General features: G+C 41.8%; 1 protein-coding gene across 2 annotated transcripts; it reads right to left on the reverse strand.

Annotated features, from left to right (window-relative positions):
• Nucleotides 1-17: 17 nt before the first annotated feature.
• Nucleotides 18-15736, reverse strand: acanb (aggrecan b). Of its 2 annotated transcripts, none has more exons than XM_088995872.1 (18): nt 15601-15736; nt 9592-9670; nt 8814-9197; nt 8007-8181; nt 7681-7808; nt 7280-7573; nt 6805-6996; nt 6497-6671; nt 6286-6413; nt 5897-6190; nt 5670-5801; nt 5447-5554; nt 3837-5324; nt 3592-3750; nt 3428-3510; nt 3180-3324; nt 2889-3071; nt 18-2047 (listed from the first exon to the last, which is right to left on the reverse strand). In XM_088995872.1, the coding sequence occupies exons 2-18, from the start codon at nt 9662-9664 to the stop codon at nt 1962-1964; spliced, it is 4227 nt and encodes a 1408-aa protein (XP_088851998.1). In that variant the 5' UTR covers nt 9665-9670; nt 15601-15736; the 3' UTR covers nt 18-1961. The 2 variants fall into 2 exon arrangements, with proteins under 2 accessions (XP_088851998.1, XP_088851997.1); XM_088995871.1 differs by having other exon boundaries at nt 3592-3753.
• Between the last annotated feature and the right edge of the window lie 4649 nt (nt 15737-20385).

Here is a 20385-nt window from a genome sequence, read left to right on the forward strand (position 1 = left end):
CAAATACACATAAAGGGTTTGATTCCATCTTTTTATTTGGCGTAGCACACCACAGCAGACTGTCGGCCTACGTCATCGAAGGCGACAATGACAGTGATCGCAGTGGAACAGATAAACTGAAATGGAGGCATTTATTCAAAATGAAAATGTTGAACTTTTAGGAATATCTGTTCGAGGTTCTGGTGAATGCTTTAGAAAAAAAGTGAATTGACGGCCCCCTTAATGTTTTGGCTGTCACTGATATCTGATAAAAAAAAAATCACAGTCCGTTCAAACACTTTTGCTTGGGAGAGGTGTAAAATAAATACTTTTGACTTCGCTACTTTATACTGTGAGAACAATCAAGAAAAAATAAAATTAAAAACCGTCACAACGAGTTATGCAAATACGGCCACAAACTGTTTTTTTCACCAATCAAATTCATTCGGTTCCGAAGAAACCGATGCTAGCAGCCAGTTTGAACAAAAGCGCACACAGGGATGAAGAATGACCAAAGTTCTTGACAGATCCTGCTGTTCACATACTTTGCAGTGTCGAATATTTACATCGAGTCCCAAGAAGCCAGCGACGGAACTTCGCTCAGTTACTCTTCAAACGTGAGTTTTGATTTCACACACGAGCACGTTGACATTCGATATCTGCTTTGCATGTCAATTAAAAAAACGACAACAAAGAAAACAAAACATATCATCGACTAATAAAGAGTATTTAGGGTCAGCGATTTAATTTATTGTGCACATTTTCACACACGTTAACTACAATCGATTGCGTTTTCGTTTGCAGCGAAGACAATTTAGCTTGAAGTCAAATTAGCTTACCTCGTGTTTTATTATTATTTTTAGAACAAATAAAATTTAGTTTTCCAAGCAGACCAATACAGTTAAACTATTTTGAAGAGTTTATTTTCAACCATACGCAAGATTGGGCAAACGGAATCTTCATTAAACCATATTTTCTTTGGGTGAATATCAAAACAACCTTAACTAGTCTTTATTTATACGAAACAAAAACATTTTGCTGAACGAAAAATAAAGCAACCTAAAAGCCATTTAGTCGTCAATGAAACCAATGTTGTTGTAAACCTTTTGAAAAGTGCTCATAAATAAATGATTTAACCGAGCAGTTTCGTGAGCAACAAAAATGGCATAAACGTGGACTGCATTGAAAAGCACTTTGGTGATTAAATATAAAAGACATCCTTAAAAAGCTCATCCTACATGTTCAATTTAAAGTCTTTATTGAACTTGCCGTGTGTTTTTTTGCGAATATAAAACGCCGTTAAAAAAATCAATCTTAATGTAATCTTTAAATAAATAGTTTGATGGGTCTTTTTTTTTACAAATCCAATTCAACACGTTTCCCAACAAACATAAATAAGAATATTCAAGAAACCGTTTTTAATTTATTTGGGAGCAGTTTGTGAACCGGTTTATGGGGACAAAAGGAATGTTTTGGGTTGAAAACCGCCCAAAAAAAATGTCCAGCAATATCTGATCATCAATGACGTCACTTTAGAATCACAGCGTTGGAATAAAATCTTTGAAAAGTCGCTAGGAGGGAGCAAAAAGTATAAATAAACACCTGGGGGGGGGGGTTTAAAAAAAAAGACCAAAAATACAACAACACGCTACCATTTGCAATCAGTCACACGTTCAAAAGCTTCTGTTGACTCTTGTGCACGGAGAACATGAGTTACAGCTATAAATTATAGACTCTATAAATAACATAATGTAAATGCCTTCACTAAAGACACCAAAGGGGGGCATCGCGGAGTAGGGGGGGGGGGGGGGCGTGAGTCAGTCGAATCTTTATTGTCTAAATGTGATTTAGTGCTTGTATGTTCATTCAGAAGATGAGAACAATACCTTTTATTTTTGGTCGGGCATTAGCATTGGTGTCCATGTGAGGGGTCCTTTTTTTATTTTTTATTTTATTTTTTTAATTCTCACTTTGTATTTCATTCAGTCCTTCTGCTTAGAGGGTCTTCGTCTGCTGGCTCCTCGACTTCTGTTCCTCACCGATCGTTTGTGTAGCCTGTTGCCGCCAGCTGTTACGAAAGAAAATGGCGCACGTTAGCAAAACTAGAAAAAATCCTACATTGTTTCTCCCTTCCGATGAAATCCGGCCAAGGCTTTCGTACACGGGTATCAAAGTCAAGGCCCCGGGGGCTAAATCTGGCCCGCCACATCATTTTATTCGGTCCGCGAAAGCAAATCGCACTTCCATGATGCTTACTAAAGACTTTTTTACTCCACTTCTTTTTATTTATCTCGCTATCCCGCTATCGTGCTAGCTATATAGCTATCCAGCTATCTTGCTAGCTATTGAGCTATTCAGCTATCTTGCTAGCTATCGAGCTAGCTATCTATTAACTATATATTTGCTATCTAGTTGGCTAGCTGGGTGTCTAGCTAGCTATCTATTAGCTATATAGCTATCTAGCTGGCTAGGTAGCTATCTATCTTTTAACTTCAACTGTAGCTACCTAGCTGGCTGTCTAGGTAGCTACCTAGATGGCTATCTATTTGCTATCTATTGGCGATCTATTAGCTATCTGGCTGGCTCGCTTGCTGTCTAACTGGCTATTAGTTATATCACTAGCTAGCTGTGTAGCTGGCTATCTATTAGCTATATATTGGCTGTCTATTAGCTAGCTAGCTTTCTATCTATTTGAGTTACTTCTGGGTTGAGTGAACGCTGGCGCGTGTGGCTGCCGCTGTAACCATAATTTCAAATTATCCCATGTAAATTACAATAGCAGTCATTATTTTTGACTTCAAATTTGCATTAAAAGCAGTGATGGCGGGCGCAAAGATGATATGCTAAAGACAAGTTATTTGTACTTTTTAAAGAATAAAAATTAATTGTACTCTCATTGTAAAACTCACTTTCTGTACATTCCACTTGTGGACTCTCCCACTGTCCATTTTCCATACAACGTACGACCGGTAGGTGGCGCTGCGTGTAGCCTGCTTGACACTGGTATCGCACTTTGGAGTTGACGGCGTAGCGAACTCTGGTGACACCCATCGGTGAGCCGTGAGGCACCTCCGGGGGCGCGCCGCACCCCGCTGACAAGGATAGAGTGTCAGGCGCAATTTATGGATATTTATGTATTTAAATATCAAAGATTTGGTCATATAATTTAAAACGTATGGAGAAGATGAAGTAGTTCCTACCGGGTTGAGTCTTGCATGAGAAGGGAAGGTAATAGTTGCAAGGAACGTCATTCCACTGGCCTCCTTCGTGCCCGATCATCACCACGCAGTCCTCACCAGAGTTGAAGTAGTTGTCAGGTTGGTTAGGCCTCCAGTTCTCGTACGTCTGGGACGTCACAAATATCGCAATAAGCGCGTATCTGCGAACTGTCGTTGCTCGATGGCACAAAACCGCAAGATGTCGTCGACTTCAGTTCGTATCGACTCACCAGAGCACTGCCGTCTGTCCAGCGGAATTCATTCTGGACTTCTTTGTCATTCAGACCAATCCACTCATAGTCTTGACCTTTGGCTGTAAATCCGAGACACGGATATTTGATGAAACACTTCTACAAGTACATATTTGCATCTGGAACACGGCGGTATCACTAACAGTTGAGAAACTGCTGCTCCTCTTCTGATCTGACGCTGACCAAGTGGGCATTGAGGTCCTGACAACGCTGCTCAGCATCTGACCAGGTGTGTCTGTCAGCAAAGTGGAGGTAACAGCTTCCCATGAACTCCATCCAGCCCTCCGGACAACTATTAACACCTGCTAGCAATATAAAAATAAGAAGCATAACTTTGAAGCTCCATTCTTTCTTTCTTTCTTTCTCGGTATTATGAGAAGCACCGTACCGTCTTCAACTCCTGGCTCCTCCACAACCGGAGCGGTCGCCAGTGAAATCGATGGTGCGGTGGTTGGAGTGATGTCAGTAAGGTCTGGGGTTATGACGATGACTGTGGCCTCCTCGTGCCCAGACGGTCCATTATAGTCTGGATAGGTCACGGTCGATCCAGGAGTAAAAGCTATCGAAAGCTCAGCCATTGAAAGCTTGTCACTGCCTGAGATTTGAAGATGGGCTCCTGAACCACTTTCCTGACCACTAATTTCGACAACCCCGCGGCCCTCTTCTGGTTGATGCTCTTGAGGAGAAACGGTAACTTGGCTTATGCCATCATCCGTGAGAAAGATGACGTCACCTTCCGTCTGGGAGCGTTGGCCAGAGGCAGAACCGCTGCCTGAAACACCAGATGGAAAACCACTCGGAGAACCACTTGCATAGGGTGGAAATCCAGACAACTCCTGATCTCCTGATGGCTGGATTGTTACGTCAATGGCACTGTCGTCGGTAAAGGAAATGCCAGAAAATCCACTGATGCCTGACCCTGACATGGAGCCGGATCCGGACGGAGATCCTGATCCAGACATTTCAGCAGATCCATACAGCTCCTGCTCTCCCGATTGATGAACTGTGAGGTCGACGGCACCGTTGTCTGTAAAGGTGATGCCAGAAAATCCATCGTAGCCCGATCCGGACAAAAAACCTGATCCGGAAATAGATCCTGATCCTGAAATAGACCCTGATCCGAACATTTCAGCAGATCCGTACAACTCCTGCTCTCCTGATTGCTGAGCTGTCAGGTCAATGGCATTGTTGTCCGTAAAAGTGATATCGGAAATTCCACTGCCTGATCCAGACATAACTCCTGATCCAGACATGCTTCCTGATCCGGACATGCTTCCTGATCCGGACATACCTGAAGTCCACAACACCCCACTACCTAACTCCTGCTCAGTGAGGGTTGGGATCAACAGTTCACTCTCCTTTCCATCCAGTATATTGATCTGAATTTCCCCACTGCTGCCACTAAAGTCTCCACTGCCACTAGCAGAACCTGATCTTGACACAAGAAATCCAGAACCAGATCCTGATCCGCTATAGGGGTCGCCAGAGGTGAAGATTGCGCTGCCACCCTCTGCTCCTTGCGGATCACCAGAAGCAGAATGGTCTCCTGACAGGATGTCTGTGTGTCCACTGAAGGTGACATCCAGTCCTGAACCAGAAGCTCCGCTCCCGCTGGTGGTGCTGGACTCGCCTGAGATTTGAAGTTCCCCACTGGCTGAATGGTCGCCTGAGATTTGAAGATCCCCACTGGCTGAATGGTCGCCTGAGATTTGAAGATCCCCACTGGCTGAATGGTCGCCTGAGATTTGAAGATCCCCACTGGCTGAATGGTCACCTGAGGTTTGAAGATCCCCACTGGCTGAATGGTCGCCTGAGATTTGAAGATCCCCACTGGCATAATGATCACCAGATCCAGACGCAGAACCATCAACTGAAACTAGAGTTCAAAATAAAAAATAAATAAATTAGCGATTGGATTTTGTTATGCCAATGTGCGGGTACTGTGCCGTGTTTCCATTGTCAGTACATGTTCAAGACCCATTTTATGTGAAGTCTTACCAGTAGGAACCTTTAGCTGGGTTGTGATGTTGGTCTTTTGGATAACCACTTCAATTTCTGTGATGTTTGAAATGGTTTCGGTGTCAGTGTAAGCCAAAGGAGGTTCAACTAAAGTCAAACAAGAAAATTCGGTATAAGATTGGGAGAGTGGAGTGGCCTTCAAAAGGTGAACTAGAGGGGAGAAATGGAGTACAGACATCTGATTTTACAGATTCAGTCTTACTCGTAGTAGTGGCGTGATCAGCTGCAACCGTTGTCTTGCTGATAATATCCACTGTCAGTAACTTGTCAAAAATGGTTTCGCTGATAGTGTCAATGGTGGTTTTGCTTTCAATCTCAATGGTGGCTGTTCCAGCTGTAAAACACAGAATCCGACAGGGAATTGTGAGTGACAGTCGGAGTGAATCGAAGTTGAATCCGACCGATGACTCCATCCACACAGTTCCTTACCTTTGAAACAATAGGCGTCGTAGCGCGAGTGCTCATCGGGAAATCCAGTTTGGTTGGGGAATGCGTAGATGATATGCACGCCCACCTGGCCTCCTCCACAGTGGGATGTGGAGGTTGTGATGGGATATCGGACACTGCGGTCCATCAGCCAACCTGGGCGGCATTTGTCGAGGCCTTGGTTCCACGCGGCATACATCTGCCCGGTTGTGGCCAATGTGGTGTTGAGTTTTTCACAGTGCTGCACGGCCTCCTCGAAGGAGAAGCTGTCGTAGTCACTGGTGAAGAAGACCTCGCCTTGAAGAGGAATGAAAGTACCGAGGAGTTGAAATGCCTGACGCAAAGACCTGAATGATGACATCTATGAATTTCAAGGGTCACTGGGTCCTGACCTTCCAGACGGTCAACGTAACAAAATACATCATAACGTTCCGTATCTGGCCTCAGGCCGTAGGATCTGACCCCTGGGAGGTGCAGCAGATTGCCCGCACAATTATCTCTGGGCGACACAATCGGATACCTAAGCACGAGATATATTTCTTTCAGTTGAATTTTAAGATGCTGCTTTCAAAAACATGTGCATTAATCCCACCATTAACACACCTCACACTCTGGTCACCAAGCCAACCGGCGTCACATTGGTGCAGGCCTTTTTCAAAAGCTGCCTGTAGCTGCAGGGGACTGGCAATGACCGCTCCGATACTCTTGCAGGCCTGTTGGGCCTCCAGAAAGGTCAGAGTGTAGCGACCGGTAATAGGTCGGTAGTGGAAGACGACCCCTATTGGTGATTGGGGAGAAAAGCAGAAAATTCAATTTGAGAACATTTGGATTTCCACATTCTGGCCATCTCTTATCTGGAGCATTTGAATTGCGCTGGATACTGTGCCATGAAAGACCAACAGCAAGTTTACCGGTTGGACCCATGACGGCGTCTGTAAAAGGAGGTGAGATAGGCTTGGTGAAAATGTCCACACCACCGTGCTTGATCTCTTGACCCCCTGGGGTGGTTGTGAGTCCCCGATAAACTCCAGGGGCTGGAGTTATGCTCATGATGTCTGGGAATGGAGTGATCCGGCCGGGAACTGCACCCTCGTCATCGCTACCTGTTTACGTGACAATATTGTGATGTTTAATTGAACGTGAGCCGATTATTATGTTTGTGAATTTCAACAGGTGAATACAAAGGTCAACGGCTCAATGGCTTTAGATAGATCACAGACCAATTGCGTTTGTTCTTGGTAATGTAGGGTTCTGGGTTTAAGGCCCCTCAGAAGCGCTGCAGTTACAGAAATGTACTTCTCATCTGGTTTCAAACCTACAGTACTTCTTTGAATCCACTCGTTCAACACACAGTCATTTTCGTCCAAGCTAGGGTTGAGCAAATACCTTGGAAGCAGATTGCATCGTAACGTGAGCTCGCAAAGGGGTATCCTGTCTGGTTAGGGAACAGGTAAACCGTTCTGACTCCCAAGAGGCCGCCTCCGCACTGAGGCCTGGCAATGTTAATAGGGTAGCGTACGCTCCTGTCGCCCAACCAGCCGGCATTGCACACGTCCATGCCGCCCTTCCAGGCCAGGTAAAGCTCTCCGGTGGTGGCGAGTCGGGCACCCAGTTTATTGCATTGATCCTTAGCTTCGTAGTAAGTGAACTTCTCCACTGACATAGAGTAGAAGACCCTGCCTGGGAGGAGAAACAGAGTCAATGAAATTTCTCATTGTATATTATTAATTCAGTATCAAATGTAATTCGACCACGGTATTGTTTAGGAAGTGTAGTTAGCATCGTACCAGCCATCTTCTCAGCAAAACAGTACACATCGTAAGTCTCGTTGATGTCTCTCACTCCGTAGGTTCTCACGCCAGGAAAGTTTTCTTTGTCTCCGTAGCATTCCTTCCGAGGCTCGTGGATGGGGTACCTCAAAAAGGAGAGTAAATGGAATTCAGTACCTGGACTCTGAGTTCGGAATAGCGGGCTTTCGAACAAATGTTATTCTTTGCTGTTAATCAGTAGCATTGTTTTTTTTGGCCTGGTGAAAGCTAACATTCAGATGCTCCGTGTCGCAGTAGAACGGCATAAATCCATTTTCCATTTATTAGGGATGGAGGAATACTACCTAACAGTCTGATCCGAGAGCCATCCAGCATCACACTGGTGGTATCCATCATCGTAGGCGGCCTGCAGTTGGGCAGGGGTTGCAATGGTGGCGCTGTTTTGGATGCAAGCGGCCTTGGCCTTCTCAAAGGTGAGGGTGTACCGGGTGGTGATGGCTCGATAGTGGAACACGATACCTGTGAGTCAAACATCAAAATGGAGACGGAATACTGTATGTTGACGTAGCCTCATCACATCTTACATGCGCTATTTAAACGGCATCTGACAAATTGTGTTTCCATCGTGAGGCACCGTTTACAGCTTATGAACCCTGATCCTGACCCTGTTCACCACCCACATCGAATACCCTTTACCAATCTCACATGTATGATGTCATTGACAAAATTGAAGACTGAAAGCCATCTAACCGTCTGGCGACTGACTCTAGCTTCACAAGGTGTACGCCAAGGCATTCCCAGACCAGTTATGAGTCATAGTTTACCCCCAGAGTGTCCGTCGGCTGCCTTGAGGTCTCCTCTCTGGTGGATATGCCTGAAACGCCTCATTTCAAGTGGCTATGTTGGAAATATTCAAGCTACTCAAAATCCTTCACAAATACAGAGCTTCGTACCCCATCTCGAAGGGTGAGCTTGAATGCTTTGTGAAAGAAACATTTTCTTCTTAGTCTTATAATCGAAGGGAAGGATGGAAATGCAGATTAACCAGTAAGTGGTCTCAGATTGACACGTGCAGGGTTCATTCCGGCTGCCAGACTTGATAGAAACCATTAATATCCAAAGAGAGATCAGATTATGTCTGCATGCCATACCCTGAACCTGGATGTCCACGATGTCATAGTTGTCCTCGATGCCGTGCATGACTTCGCAGCGGTAGGTGCCAGAGTCTTTAGACCTCAGCTCCGTGATCTCCAGGCTGGCGTCTGTGGACACCACCGGGTAGTTCACCATGGTTACTCTGTCCAAGTACTCCTTCTCCACATGGACTTTGCCCTCCGTTGCCACCAGGATGGCTGTGACGTTCCCCTCGGCGACGAAGCTCCATTTGATGCGGTGCGAGAGCGGAGCGATGGTCGGTGCGCCTGGGTCGCTGGCAGTGTTGTCTTGGAAGTAGCAGGGCACCACCACCTTGCCCCCCAGGAGGGGACGTAGAGGCACTGCTGATGGGATGCTGACACGCAGTGTGCCATCCAAGTCTGCGTGAAAGACAGGTTCACTGTGATTTGTCAAACGGATAGTTGGGGTTTGACCATTTTTTTAATCCAGAAGGGTGTTCTTACATTGTTACTCCAGCTAAGGGGCTTTCAATCCACTGGTCAGCAGTACAATCAATGAAGTAATAGCTCACAGCCAGTTAGCTTAGCTGCTATTCGCGCTAATGTGGAGGATTTATTTCATATGACGCACAACTCGCTATTGAATTACCGTTATTCAGTATCACTACAGTACTGTCACTAAGTTCCTTTCGTAGCCAACCCAAATTTTCTGTACCTTATAACTGAACCGACGTTAATTGCAGTAAATATTTTGGTCTGATGTGAAATTTCGACCCCATTGGGTCATGGGAAGTTGAGTGCGGAACAAACATACCGTCATGGTGTTCAAAGGATGTCGTTGCTGAAATGAAGGGCAAAGAGACGCACAGCAGGAGCAGGGAAGTCATCCTCGCCTAAAGAAAACAAAACTTTGAGTTGCAAATACTTTTTTGTTATTTTCAAACTTGGGCATGTCTAATTAATGCGAAATTTATCTTAATTAACCACAAATTTGTGTAACATCTGACTTACGACCGAGTTCCGTTCCAACCAAACGGTCGTAAGTCGAAATCCATTCAAAATGTTGAATAGAGACTCTGAGGCTAAATGACATGCAAACTCGCCCCATCATACGCTCGATTGCTGTGCGAGTGTGAAATGCTGGCCGCCTGGTCAAAATTGTCCCAATTGTCGTTGGTCGTTTTAGGTAGTTCCTCATCAATTGTGTTCTGTTGAACTGGGCTTGTGCGGGTTATTTGTGGAATTCCCTGATTCCTGATTGATGGGAATTTTAACCTTGCAGTCTACACTCTGCCTTTGAACTATCAAAGTCAAAACAAGTCCAAAATTCACTGTTTTTTATCCATTTTGTCACTCTCTCTCTGTCATCTGCCTGTCTCTTTAATGTTTAAAGAGACACTGCTGCGTTCTCGACCAATCACGTGGCTTTAACCGAAGACTGGGGACGGGGAATAGAGGATAAACACAAGTCGGCTGCCATTTTCTTGTTAGAAGAAACGGGCTCGTTCGTGAACGACACATCACTCATTGTGGCGCTCCGTGTGTATCACGAAAAATAGTTTGTATGCCAAGGGAAGATGTAAATAAATTTAACGTTCCTAAACCAAAAGGTTCGTAAACCAAGGGCTTCGTAAACCGAGGTATCACTGTTTTTCAAAGTCAGCAGGTCTTAAGGACAAAGCGCCATGTGTCAACATGAAGGAGCTCCTTGAGGCGAACCCTCGCTGCCCCCTGGTGGCGGATCTTCAGGAAATGCGCACGTTTACTCAGCGACTTAAGGGTGGAAACATGACATCATTCGAGAGTTTCTGAACACCGAATGACTGTGTGGCTGCCACGAGCACTGAAAAGGTCTTAAGTGGCTCAAATAAATTGAGATGGAATACAAATCTGTCCGTTTAAATATATTTACGGCACAAGTCGCACGCTCGATGGGGATTTTTTAATTTATTTTGAAAGAGGAAATAAGAAAGAAATTGCAGGTGTTTGCTTATGGGAATGGGGGGCAGTTTATATATTTACTCTCATTACAAGAAAAAAAAAAATAATTTTGTTTGTCCAATATGGAAGGATGTAATTTTGTACACGCCCAAAAAAAAACAACATTCAGGATATACAGTAAAGTCTCGTTATATCGATATCGGATATATCGATAGTCCCGGTTATATCGATACAATTTCTATGCACGCACGGAGAAAATTACATGCAAACAGGGTCGGATATATCGATAGTCCCGGTTATATCGATATTTTTTCGGACTCCCTTGAATATCGATATAACGAGACTTTACTGTATATATATATATATATATATATATATATATATATATATATATATATATATATATATATATATATATATATATATATATATATCGCTTTTTTTTGTGTGTGTGTATGACATTCTTCTTCTCAAAAATACCCCAAAAGGTCGCATTAGACCCCAAAGCATTTGTGGGGTTGAACTTCTATGACCAACGGGAGCCATTTTGAGCATTTCCAACAAGGCGCAGTGTGTTCTCGTTCTCCGCAAAGCCAAAGTGCACAAGCGAGCTAAAGAGTTTCTCTCCAATAACAAACACAAAGTCAACACCTCGTGCTACTGGCCTAAAAGTCTCATTAGGTGAAGGAGGAAAAAAAAGGACATTTTAGTCATCGCAATGGCGTCCTGGAATGTCCTGGAAACGCTTGAATACTCAACTGCAGATGGGCGGAGCAATTGCTTTTGGACAAACATGTTTTTGGATGAATTTGGGAGGGGAAATGCTGCCACCTTGCGTCATATTTTCAATTCCAGAATACATTCGGGAATGGCAGTGAATAATCATCATAATAATAATAATACATTTCATTTCTAAGCGCCTTTCAAAACTCTCACGGTCACTTTACAGTCACAGAATAAAGTTTTTCTGTGGGTGAGCAGCGGCAGCTACACGCGCCACTGTTCACTCAACCCGGAAGTAACTCAAATAGAAATAAAGCAAGCTAATAGATAGCAACAGAGATAGCCAGCCAATAGATAGCTAGCTATTTAGCTAGCTATTTAGCTCGCTAGATAACTAGCCAGCCAGACAGATATCCAATAGATAGCTAGCTAGATAACTAGCCAGCCAGATATCTAATAGATCGCTAATAGATAGCAAATAGCTAGCTAGCTAGAAAGTTAGCCTGGACAAATTTGTAAAAAAAAAAAAAATAGCATTGTATTGTGTTTTTTTTTTTAATCAAGGCGTTTAAGACAAGCCAGTATCCTGCAATTATGATGATGATAATAATAATAATAATAATATATTTCATTTATAAGCGCCTTTCAAAACTCTCAAGGACACTTTACAGTCTCAGGATATTTTTTTCTGCGGGTGAGCAGCGGCAGCCACACCATAATATATTTCATTTATAAGCACCTTTCAAAACTCTCAAGGACACTTTACAGTCACAGGATATTTTTTCTGCCGGTGAGCAGCGGCAGCCACACACGCCTGCATTCACTCAACCCGGAAGTAACATGAAATGATCAACATTACAGAAGTATAAAAAAAACACTTAATAACAAATAATATGACAACACAAAGATATAGAGTCATTCATTCTTCAGCACTTTCTGTACCCTCTATGTGACATGAAGTAGTTCTAGATGAAAAAGGAGAGGATCAAAGCATCCTTATCAGCAGTGGATCAAGGAATTATGACAAGCTAGCCCCGCAATTGTCGTTGATTCTCCCTTAAAGGACAAGCGACGTCTCCGGACAAGTTGTGTCCATAATTTGTAAAATGGCTTCAAATGACTTCTACTGAGCGTATTTAACAAAGATTCCACCACATATAGCTATATTTTACGTTTTAAGACTCACGCTGAATATTCCGGAAGTCTTGTTTTTGAGTTGGTGACGAGTCCGTATGTGACGTCACTGAAGGAACACCCCTGATCGAAAAAAAAGGACACATTGTAGCAGTCCTTCCATCACGTCAATGCTTGTTTGTACACAATGTGTAACAAGAAAGCATCTTTTCCGAATCTGAAGCCGTTGTTTTGATTCTAGAGCAAGGCACGACGTCTTGGCGTGACGTCACCAACAAGGAGGCGGGACCTTCTGAAACTCGGCATCTCGAGGTCATTTTGAAGTAGTTTTGGGAGATTTTAACTCATTTTTATTGGTGTTTTTCATTTGACTAAAAATATCAGCCAGCGTGTTTTGGCTATTTTAGATGCTGTAAAAACGTTTTTCTGATGTCAGTTAGGAAAGAAAAAAAAAATGGTGTCGGTTGTCCTTTAAAAAACCCATTTTCCTCATTGACGCTCATTGCCTTGAAACGAAGTGCCCTTCCACACTGTGTTCATTCATTCGGTGTTTTTTTTTTTTTTTTTTTTTTGGGGGGGGGGGGGGGTCTTGGTGCTGCGACCGATCCGCACTTGGGTCACTGTGGTATGTTCCGCTTTGGAGATGGCCAATGAGGCCTCGGTTTGTTCCCTCTCTGGTCTGGACATGGGCAGGGCTATTTTTTCTTTTTGGGCCCTGCCAAGGTAAACACAAGGAGGTGGGCAACCCCCCCCCCCCCACCGGCCCCACCGGACCCCACCCACCAAATCCTCCAGAGTCACACATTGGGCAAAACAAAGTGGACATTGATATGGAGGGAACGTGTGGCAATGTACGTCTGATGCGAGGAAATATTTGGGTGTGTATACTTGTCAGGCTTATATTTGAGAACACACACACTCTTGTACAGTGAGCGCAGGACGGTGGTGTGTGTGTGTGTGTGTGTGTGTGTGTGTGTGTGTGTGTGTGTGAGTTAATAGCACAGAGTGTATTCCGGCATCTAATCTTATCTCCTTACATCCTTGTTGCCGATTTGTGGCGTAAAATGTGACACTTTCTTCTCTCATTCAAGTAACATCTGCCAATTGGAATTCACAATGGGAGCCCAAAGGGAGCCCCACGTCGCCATGGTAACCGGACATCGCCTCCAAGGAGGAAAGGCGACGGGAAATTCGGTACTGGCCTGCGAAAGGTGACTCTAATCCAGACCCCCCCCCCAAAAAAAATAACAAAATAAATAAAATAGTTATGATCTGAGAATAAATATTTTCAACAGTCGAAAGCAAGAATGAAAATAGTTTTCAGGGGTTGTTATTTTATTGTAATGTTTTTTAATTAATGTATTTTTTAATTTAACAATGAATACATAGCACAATAATAAGGATGATGCGACCGTTCCTAGCTGACCAAGCAAAAATAAAAATGCACACGTTAAATTAATGACCAAAATATTTTTGACATGTTTTTAAAATTAACAATATAATTACTGTTAATAATGATTTAAATGTTTGTATTGATTTATTTTATTTGATATTGATTTATTTTATTTGATATTTATTTATTTATTTATTTGTCTTTACTTTTATTTAATTTTATTTGATATTTATTTACTGATTTTATTTGATTGTATTTTATTTGTTTATTTATGTATGTAGTTATTTATTCATTTGTTTTATTTATTTTATTTCAGTTATTCATTTATTTGATTTGATTTTATTTGATCGTTTTTTATGTATTATTTATTTATTTTATTTGACATTAATTAAATTTTATTTTTGTATGTATTTATCTTTACTTTCATTGAATTTTATTTGCTATTTATTCATTTGCTTATTTTACTTATTATTATTATTATTATTATTATTATTGTTATTATTATTACAAAACAACTTGAAGTGAAACCTCCCCCTCAAAACCCGCACACACAAAAAAGTTATTATACCGTGACTGTAAAGTGTCCATCAGAGTTTTGAAAGGCGCTTAAAAATTACATTTATTCTTATTATATTTATTTAATAAAAAAAAAATAATGTATTATTTATTATTGTTATTTATCTTATGTTTGTTCTTATTCTTATTTTAAAAAAAAAAAGAAAAATCCTAATTTCTAGAAAAGAGTGCACTTCTTAATCCAGTTTGTCTAAACGGAGACGACATCATGCTCCCAACCTTCCGGAACTTTCTTTTTATTTCCGTGAACAAGCGTCATGGCGACAAAGCGTTATTGAACACGGTTTGAGTCATTTCTCCCTGTGAGGTGGGCAAAAAGCCAAAGCCCAAAAAAAACACCAATCGAAGCGCAAACCTCACAAGTGAAAATATCAGAAAAAATATCATCATTCATTTTGATCAATCATCAAAGAGGACATTTAAAAGCAAAAAGATTCCCCGACTCAATAATCCAATGATATAGCGTCGAGGTCCCCAACCTCCGGGCCGTGGACCGCTACCGGCCGGTCTGTGGGACATTTGGTTCCGGTCCGCGCAGAAAGAATAAATAATGTACATCATTTCCCTTTTATTGATTATCTGAATCCAAGTTGTATTTTTCATGCTACTTCTTTTGGTGGTGTATCTTATTTTGAAGGCACGTTTAAACATCACCGTGGTGACCATAGAGCGTTAAGGGGCAGAGACGATGTTACATAAATGTTGTTGTTGGACTCTGCTAATAAAGTTGTATAAAAATACACAATGGATTCACGTATTACGTAGTATTATATTTAAAAGAAAGAAAAAAAAGGCCTATCATATCATTTTATTTTGTTGTATTTATCCGCCACGCTCACATCATGGAGTATTGATTTATGTTTAAAATATCTATCTAGCTAGCTAGCTATCAAACTATCAATGTAGTTAGCTATCCATTTACTGATATAGCGTAGCAGACTTCCACTTGGTCCATCCAAGGAATTCCATGAAAGTTAATAATCAATCAATACTTGTCCAAACACCCCCCCCCCCCTTCATCCAAAAAAAAGCCAATATTCCTGAACGGCTACGTACCGTTGATGCTCCCAAGCTCCGTTTGTCCGGTGACTGCGGGGGCCCCTGTGGCTCCTTGCCTGAGTAGAAGAGCAGAATGAAGCTTTATTCAAACGTGAGAGCACATTTAGATGTCGGAAAAGAGGAGGGAGAAAAGGAGGGAGAAAAGGAGGGAGAAAAGGAGGGAGGAAGGTTGGGGAAGGTGGAAGGAGGTGCAAGATGTACTCCTTTCCTGCGCAGTGGCTGAGGGAGGATAAGGCCAATTATTATAGCAACATGTACAAGATGTTTTTTTTTGCGAGTCTGGTCATCGATGAGTGAAAAATGTACATCATGAATACATTTAATATGACAAAAATATGAGTGACAGGCAGAACATGCCTGTTTGACACGATGTTGTACAATTGACATTGCGGGGGAGGGCCATTTTGGAACCTTGCGGGGGCGTCCATTTTGCTACTTTGCCAAGGCGGCCATTTTGCCACTTGGCTGTCAACTGAAAATGACATCAGAGTTGCTCGGGTGAACAACCGATCACGGCTTGCTTACTTTTCTGAAGCGGAGCCACGCTCACATCATGGAATATAGATTAATGTTTAAAATATATCTAGCTATCCAGCTAGCTATCCATCCATCTAGCTAGCTAGCTATCCATCTAATTAGCTATCCTTCCCTCTAGCTAGCTATCCATCCATCTATCTATCCATCTATCCACCCATCTAGCTAGCCTTCCATCTATCTATCTAGCTAGCTAGATAAATAGCTAGATAGCTGGATGGTTAAAGAGGATCTATCTAGCTATCTAGCTAGATGGGTGGATAGATGGATAGATAGATGGATAGCTAGCTAGAGGGAAGGATAGCTAATTAGATGGATAGCTAGCTAGCTAGATGGATGGATGAATAGCTAGATGGATAGCCTTCCATCTATCTAGCTAGCTATCCATCTATGCATCTATCCAGTTAGCTAGCTAGCTAGCTATCCATCTATAATAAGAATAAGAATAATACATTTACTATCCATCCATCCATCCATCCATCTCTATGTCTCCAACTATTTCTAGCTAGCTAGCCTGGTAGCTAGCTATCTACACACACAATTTGATTTGTTGATGTCAAACCTCTACCAGTTGTAATGTCTCACTTGGTGTTTTTTTTTAAATATATGCTTGTTCCCCCCCCCCCCCCTCAAAATTTTGAATTAATTTAACTTGTTTTTCATTTTTCTCCATTGCAAAAAAGTGTTTGAGCAGCATGCGTGTGTGTAGACATTGGCTAATCACAGTAAATGTATTTCACTCATTTCCTTTGGGAGTATTCGGAGTACTGCTCACGATTCTAAGAATGTTCTCCACCATTGGGTTAAAAAAAACAGCTGTTGGTGTTTGTAGAGGTGTGTCCTTACCTCTTTCACGTGCGCCATTGAATGTACTTGAACATTCCAAAAAAAAAAAAAAGGGCGTCTGCCACCAAACTCCATTGCGGGGTATCAATGCAGGCCCTGTGCTGGCCGCCCTTCATGACGACGCCGACGACGCAACGTTCAAAGCAAAACATGTCAAGAGACGTTTTTAAAGCTTCGTTTGCAGAAGCGTTTCAACGACACACTTTGGCGTTTGTACGCCGGGGACGCTTTGGAAATGGAATGATGCCCACAGACTTATTTTAACTTTGAGAATTGTTTTCCCTCAGTTTGTCCATTTGTTTATTTGCCATCACATCACTAATTATTATTTTATCATAATAATAATAATAATCATCATCATCATCGTCATAATAATAATAATAATAATCATCGTCATCATCATATTAATAATAATATTAATAATAATCATAATAATAATAATAATAATAATAATAATAATAATCCATTTAATTTCTAAGCACCTTTCAAAACTCTCAAGGTCACTTTACAGTCACAGGATCAGTTTTTTCTGTGTGTGAGCAGCGACAGCCACACGCGCTAGCACTGCTCACCCGCAGAAAAAAATATCCTATGACTGTAAAGTGCCCTTGAGAGTTTTGAAAGGCGCTTAAAAATCAAATGGATTATTATTATTATTATTATTATTATTATTATTATTATTAGCTTTCTATCAGCTAGCTATCTATCTATCTATTAGCCATCTAGCAAGATAGAGAGCTAGCTATTAGCAATATAGCTCGCTATCTAGCTATTTGAGTCAAGTAACATATTAGCTTTCTAAATAGCTAGCTATCTATTAGCTAGCTAGCTTTCTATCTTTTTGAGTTACTTGAGTTAGAAATGAAATGTATTATTATCATTATATTATATTATTATTATTATTATTATTTGCTATAGTATATGCGCAACCATTCATTTTGTGATCGGCTTCTCCTCGTAAGGGTTATGGCGTGACGAGAAGCTGCGCACGTGCGGTTGTCCAGGTGCGCGCGTGCGGCCCAGTCCGCTTTTGAGAAGAACTCTGTCCTGAGTCACGGCGGCAGTTGCTGCTCATGTTTGCGGATTGTAAAAAGCCAACGTTAAAAAAACATGACTCACGCGTCCCGCGGACGGACGGACGGACGGACGACGTCTGTTTGCGGAGAGTCCGCTCAGAAACAACAGTCATGGATAAAACGCTCTCTCGTGTCCATTTTGTGAGTCACATCACCAACAAGCCTTTTTAATTTTTTATTATTATTATTTTTTTACAAGACTGCGTTTCGTCTGTGTCAGTCGTACACGAGTGGTCCATCGATGAAAAGGTTTCTTCAGCCGTATATATATATATATATCCCTACTGTCCAGACGTGGCTGTGCCTGACTCTGCTATGATAGGTCCCTGCTCTCAGGTTGGGCGGAGCAGAGGACTACTCCCTGCGGCTCCACTGATTGTTCCTATTGTTCTGACAAACGACTGGCCTGATTGCCCCACTTCCTCCAGTATCACCTCATCAGTATTACTAATCATTTGTTGCCTAAGCAGGCTGTTGTACGAACCATCCACCATATCGGTTAAGTGAAGGATTTAGCTGTTTTATGAAAATCGCTTCTTTTACTCCCCTTTCAAACCGTCTATGTTCCTTCGCTAAGATTTTAACCTCATTGTCGTCAAATGAGTGGTTGCTAGCTTTTCGGTGCAAATGTACTGCCGATTGAGGCCCACTTGTATTATCCCTGCCATGTTGATAAAGTCTTTTTTTGAAAATTTGTTGAGTCTCCCCAATGTACTGCTCTTTACAATTGTCATTCTTACAATGTATGGAATAAACGACATGACTTTGTTTTTCATTTGGTAGCCTATCTTTTGGATGCACTCATTTTTGCCTTAACGTGTTTATCGGTTTGAAATAAGTAGGAATTTTATGTTGCCAAAGGACTCTTTGTAATTTTTCAGAAACTCCTGCAATGTACGGTACTGCTACTCCTCTCCTTTTAGAATCTTGAGAATTATTGGTTTCGTTCGCTATTCTTTCTTTCTGACATTTGTTGAATGACCACTGAGGGTACCCACAGTTTGTGAGTGCTCTCCTGATGTTTTGACTCCTTTTCTCTACCTTCAACGCTTGATTGTATTAGTTTAGCCCGATGCTGGAGGGTTCTGATAACTCCTAGTTTGTGTCGTAAAGGGTGATTAGTGTAGTTTCAAGGCTTATTTAGTAGAAAATTATGTTTTATGGGGACCCGGGAACGGATTATTCTCATTTTAATGGTTTCCCATGGGAAATTAAAGTTTGGAAGACACACTTTTTTCATAACACACACATTCTGGGAACCAATTAAGTTTGTAAACTGAAGTATCACTGTATACCGAAATCTGAGTTTCATTAGCACGTACGCTAGCTAATTGCTAATAGCTCATCGATGATAAGAACTTCTTTCACTCGATGCTGGCTGCATCCCGTCGCCGCGGCCGTGAGTTCTTATATTGACACAGTCTCCTCCGGCAGTCCGTGGAATGGGAGGGCTGCAATTTCTCTCGGGCGGACGTAAATGGCCGCTTTATAGCTGTTGGGGGGGAAGGCGGCTTATCCTGCTCGCCTCCCTAAATTTGTACATGTGGATGTGCGAGACAAGATGGCAGCTCTGGTGACCGTGTGTGCTGAGGAATTTCAATGAAGAACTTCCCCCCGACGAAAAAAAAAAGTGGAGATCCACCAAATACACTGATACCTTGGCTTACGACCATAATTGGTTCCCAGAAAGTGTGTGTAAGGCGAAAAGTCTGTATTCCAAACATTAATTTCCCATAGGAAACCATGAAAATGACAATAATCTGTTCCTTAGTCCCCATAAAACAGAATTTTCAACTAAATAAGCCTTAAAGGACAACCGACAATATATATATATATATATATATATATATATATATATATATATACAATTTATTTTTCGATTTAAAAAAAGCAGACATTGATTATAATGGCAAATGTTTTGGTTTTCGACCAAAGTTTTCTTTTTTTATGCCTGGGTTTACAACTAAAAACCAGTTCTCAAAAAACCTGAGCGCACCTGAATGCACCACTGGACTCCCCTCCACTTCCTTAAATGTCACTTCCTGATGTCACGTCTCATTGTGATCGACACATTCTCCTTGTATACATTTTACATGTATTACATTGTTCAATAAAAAAAATATGAATTGTTTAAAAAAAAAGCATACATTGATTGTAATGGCAAATGTTTCAGTTTTTGACCAAATTGCTTTTTCGAACAGGTTTTTGGAACGGATTATGGTTGAAAAACGAGGTTTGACTGTATGTTTAATCAAAATCAGAATCATCTTTATCGGCCAAGTATGTAGAAAACACAAGGAATTTTTCTCCGGTAGAACACGCTGCA

The sequence above is a fragment of the Hippocampus bargibanti genome, linkage group LG05 (assembly GCF_051943395.1).
Source record: "Hippocampus bargibanti isolate YZ-2025 linkage group LG05, ASM5194339v1, whole genome shotgun sequence".
NCBI lineage: Eukaryota > Metazoa > Chordata > Actinopteri > Syngnathiformes > Syngnathidae > Hippocampus > Hippocampus bargibanti.

Bases quoted from the DNA above. Each gene is read 5' to 3' on its own strand.
- acanb (XM_088995871.1), bottom strand. From the start codon at position 9,664: ATGACTTCCCTGCTCCTGCTGTGCGTCTCTTTGCCCTTCATTTCAGCA. The intron at 6,191-6,285 runs GTCAGGACCCAG...TTCCTCTTCAAG, and splicing joins TTACGTTGACCGTCTGGAAG to GCGAGGTCTTCTTCACCAGT. The intron at 3,072-3,179 runs GTAGGAACTACT...TATCCTTGTCAG, and splicing joins CTCATGCAAGACTCAACCCG to CGGGGTGCGGCGCGCCCCCG.